The sequence below is a fragment of the Sceloporus occidentalis genome, unplaced genomic scaffold, assembly GCF_023333645.1.
Source record: "Sceloporus occidentalis isolate IW3139 unplaced genomic scaffold, rSceOcc1.0.p SCAF_451, whole genome shotgun sequence".
Taxonomy (NCBI): Eukaryota; Metazoa; Chordata; class Lepidosauria; order Squamata; family Phrynosomatidae; genus Sceloporus; species Sceloporus occidentalis.
Genome location: NW_028317431.1, coordinates 99,603 through 102,649, shown reverse-complemented (window position 1 = coordinate 102,649; position 3,047 = coordinate 99,603). Strand labels below are relative to the sequence as shown.

General features: G+C 45.5%; 1 protein-coding gene across 1 annotated transcript; it reads right to left on the bottom strand.

The window, feature by feature from the left end:
- Positions 1-1,551: 1,551 nt before the first annotated feature.
- LOC149271895 (olfactory receptor 1f45-like) lies at positions 1,552-2,472 on the bottom strand. The gene has a single exon (XM_089507018.1). The coding sequence runs from the start codon at positions 2,470-2,472 to the stop codon at positions 1,552-1,554; it is 921 nt and encodes a 306-aa protein (XP_089363144.1).
- Between the last annotated feature and the right edge of the window lie 575 nt (positions 2,473-3,047).

Sequence of the window (3,047 nt, the reverse complement as noted above, 5' to 3'; positions counted from 1 at the left end):
ATATATATATATATATATATATATATATATATTTTGTGAATCATTTGAAAAAAAGCACCTTTTCTGACTTGGGATGTACATTCGACAAATAGCTGAGGTGGCTGACATTGGGAAATCCATAGCTCCATAGAGGCAGGCACATGCCGCACCAAGCAGGACCCAAGGTGCAGAGAGGCTTCTGGGACCATCCAATACATGGTGGCCCGGGTACACTGAATGGCAGAACCAAGTAGCTGGCGTTGTGTACAGGAACATCTGCTAAACCGGCCAAATTCCACAGAAGGTTGCGGAGAACAGCAGTGCTCAGATCCAGATGGACACGCAGGTACTGGCACCGACATTGTGGTGGTAGACAAGGACAAGGACAGCACCCCACGACCCGCCTGCACCCCCGACCCGCCTGCACCCCCGACCCGCCTGCACCCCCGACTCGCCTGCACCCCCGACTCGCCTGCACCCCAGACCTGCCTGCACCCCCGACTCGCCTGCACCCCAGACCTGCCTGCATCCCCGACCCGCCTGCACCCCCAACTCGCCTGCACCCCCGGCCCGCCTGCACCCCTGACACGCCTGCACCCCCGACATGCCTGCACCCCCAACTCACCTGCACCCCCGACCTGCCTTCTATATGTGTCGTAAAGAGTTATATATGTACCTTTGCAGACGGCTTTAGTTTTTCTATAATCTGCTGAAAAAAATTGTGTAAAAAAAGTGAAGTGAAGAGTGGACAGGACATAATATTTTATATACTCGTTTTATTTTCCTTGGGATTGTGAAAAGACCCGGAAACATCAGATGCCTCCTTTACCCGTCATTTTACCCACATTTCAGAACGAGGTCACAAATTACGGAATTACATTAATGTCACATTCCACTGAGCAGCCGAATTACAGACCTGTAAACATGCGTGGGATAGACATATGTCTCCTGAATCTAAGACGAGACCAACAACTGATTAAGGGTGGTGGATAAATGGAACAGCCTTCCAGCAGAAGCCGTAGAGGGTAATAGAGTGAGCCAGAGGGGCCGATCTGCCAGCGGGATCTGTGTCCCAATGATTTATCTATAGGTTTCTGGAATCATTTCTATCCATTAACACGTTTTCCAGGACATGTATGTATTTAACCTGCTGCTGATTACAGAGCTGGGCGTTTTATTGGGGGGGGCTGAAAAGTGTCATCCTTAAATTCTCTACATTCACCTCAATTACTAAAGATGAAAAAATCTGGAAGAAACTTTTTTAAAATAAATATACAAACTCATGACCTTTTTACACTCTTACCCCATAACTCGCGCTTCATTTTTACTTCCATTAAACCTGAATGCTTTGTTGTGTCTGGAATGATTTCTTAACAGAAATATAGAATTTGAGTTAAAAGCAGAAATGTATCCACCAAATGTATCAGTTTGTCTTAGTCTGTCAATTCTTGTCTTGTCATATCCCTTGAATTTATGTATTGTATTAGGCGCTGCGTAAACTGTTGGCGCTATATAAATAAAGGATAATAATAATAAAAATAATAATAATTTTTTTCACTGTATAAATAAGGGTTAACGGCCCTTTAAAAGCACCCGCTGGAAAGCTGTTTTGACATCATTGTTTCGAAGGCTGTAGATAAACGGATTTAGCAGCGGAGCGACCACTGCGTACATCACGCTCACGAGCTGGTTATAGAGAGCGCTGCGTCTCCGGGAGAGTCCCATGTACGTGAATAAGTCCGTCCCGTAGAAGAGCGAGACCACGGCTAAATGGGAAGAGCAGGTGGAGAATAATTTCCAGCGGTGGCCAGAGGAGGAAATGTTTAATATGGATTTCAGGATGTACAGATACGACACAATGATGCCTACAAAGCTGGAACCCACCACCAATGACCCTTCGGAGTAAAGAACCAGCTTAAACGCGGAGGTGTCTGAGCAGGTGATGTAAAGAATTGGAGGAATGTCGCAGAAGAAATGCTCGAGGATGTTTGTCCCACAGAAGGAAAGTCTAGATGCCATTAGGCTGTAGATGAGCGAATGGAGAAAAGACAATGTCCAGCATAAGACCAGAAGGACGAAGCAGGTTTCTTGGCTCATTATCACTGTGTAGTGGAGAGGTCTACAGATTGCTACATAGCGGTCAAAAGCCATGACCGCCATCACGAAACTCTCTGTATTTCCAATGGAAAAGAAGCAGTACAGCTGGGCCATGCAGTCCTTCAAGGAAATGGTCTTCGTCGTGGAGAGGAGATTGGCCACCAGTTTGGGGACTGTGGTTGAGCTAAAGCAGATGTCCAAAAAAGAGAGGTTCCCAAGGAAAAAATACATGGGGGTTTGGAGCTTAGGGTCGAAACAAACCAGCAAAATGATGAGCAGATTGCCAATGACTGTTACAAGATACAGGGACAGGAAGAAGATCCCCAGGAGTATCTGCCTGCCGGGCCGGTCCGAGAAGCTCAAGAGGACAAAGTGGGTCACGGCTGTTTGGTTCATTTTTTTGCGTGTTTGGAGCTATAGAATATGGAAAAGTAATATAATATAAGTAATACTGTTTATTTCAATTGGAAAATTAACAAAATCCCAAACTATAAAATGATGAGCTGCTCAATATTACAATAACTCAGCACAGATGGGAAGGAGAAGGACAGCAATTCGAGGAGGAAAAGAGAGAAGGAAAAAGAAATTAAGATGGAAAAGGGGAGAAAATGGAGAGGAAGGGAAAAGGAGAGCGATTAACATTACCCCATGCATAGAAACGGGGATCATACGACACCTCCCAACACAAGATTACTTGATGGCCCCATGAAGAGGGATCCACTGGAGATCTCAGAACCTGAGAACTAAAGTCTGTGCTTTTTCAATCCTCGTGCCATGAAGTGCCTGGGCTTTGACATTAAGGGCAGTGACGCGCATGCTGACGGAGTATTTCAGTGATGATCTTCTCACTGGGATCTGCTTCATCCAAATGGGAAAAGAAGTCTAATTACCCTACTGGGTGCAGGTTATCATGGGATCAATTAATATGGATCCATTTCAGGCCAGATACCACCTGGTATACAGATGTGTTT

Excerpts from the sequence above, each read along its gene's own strand:
- LOC149271895 (XM_089507018.1), bottom strand. The coding sequence starts at position 2,472 with ATGAACCAAACAGCCGTGACCCACTTTGTCCTCTTGAGCTTCTCGGAC.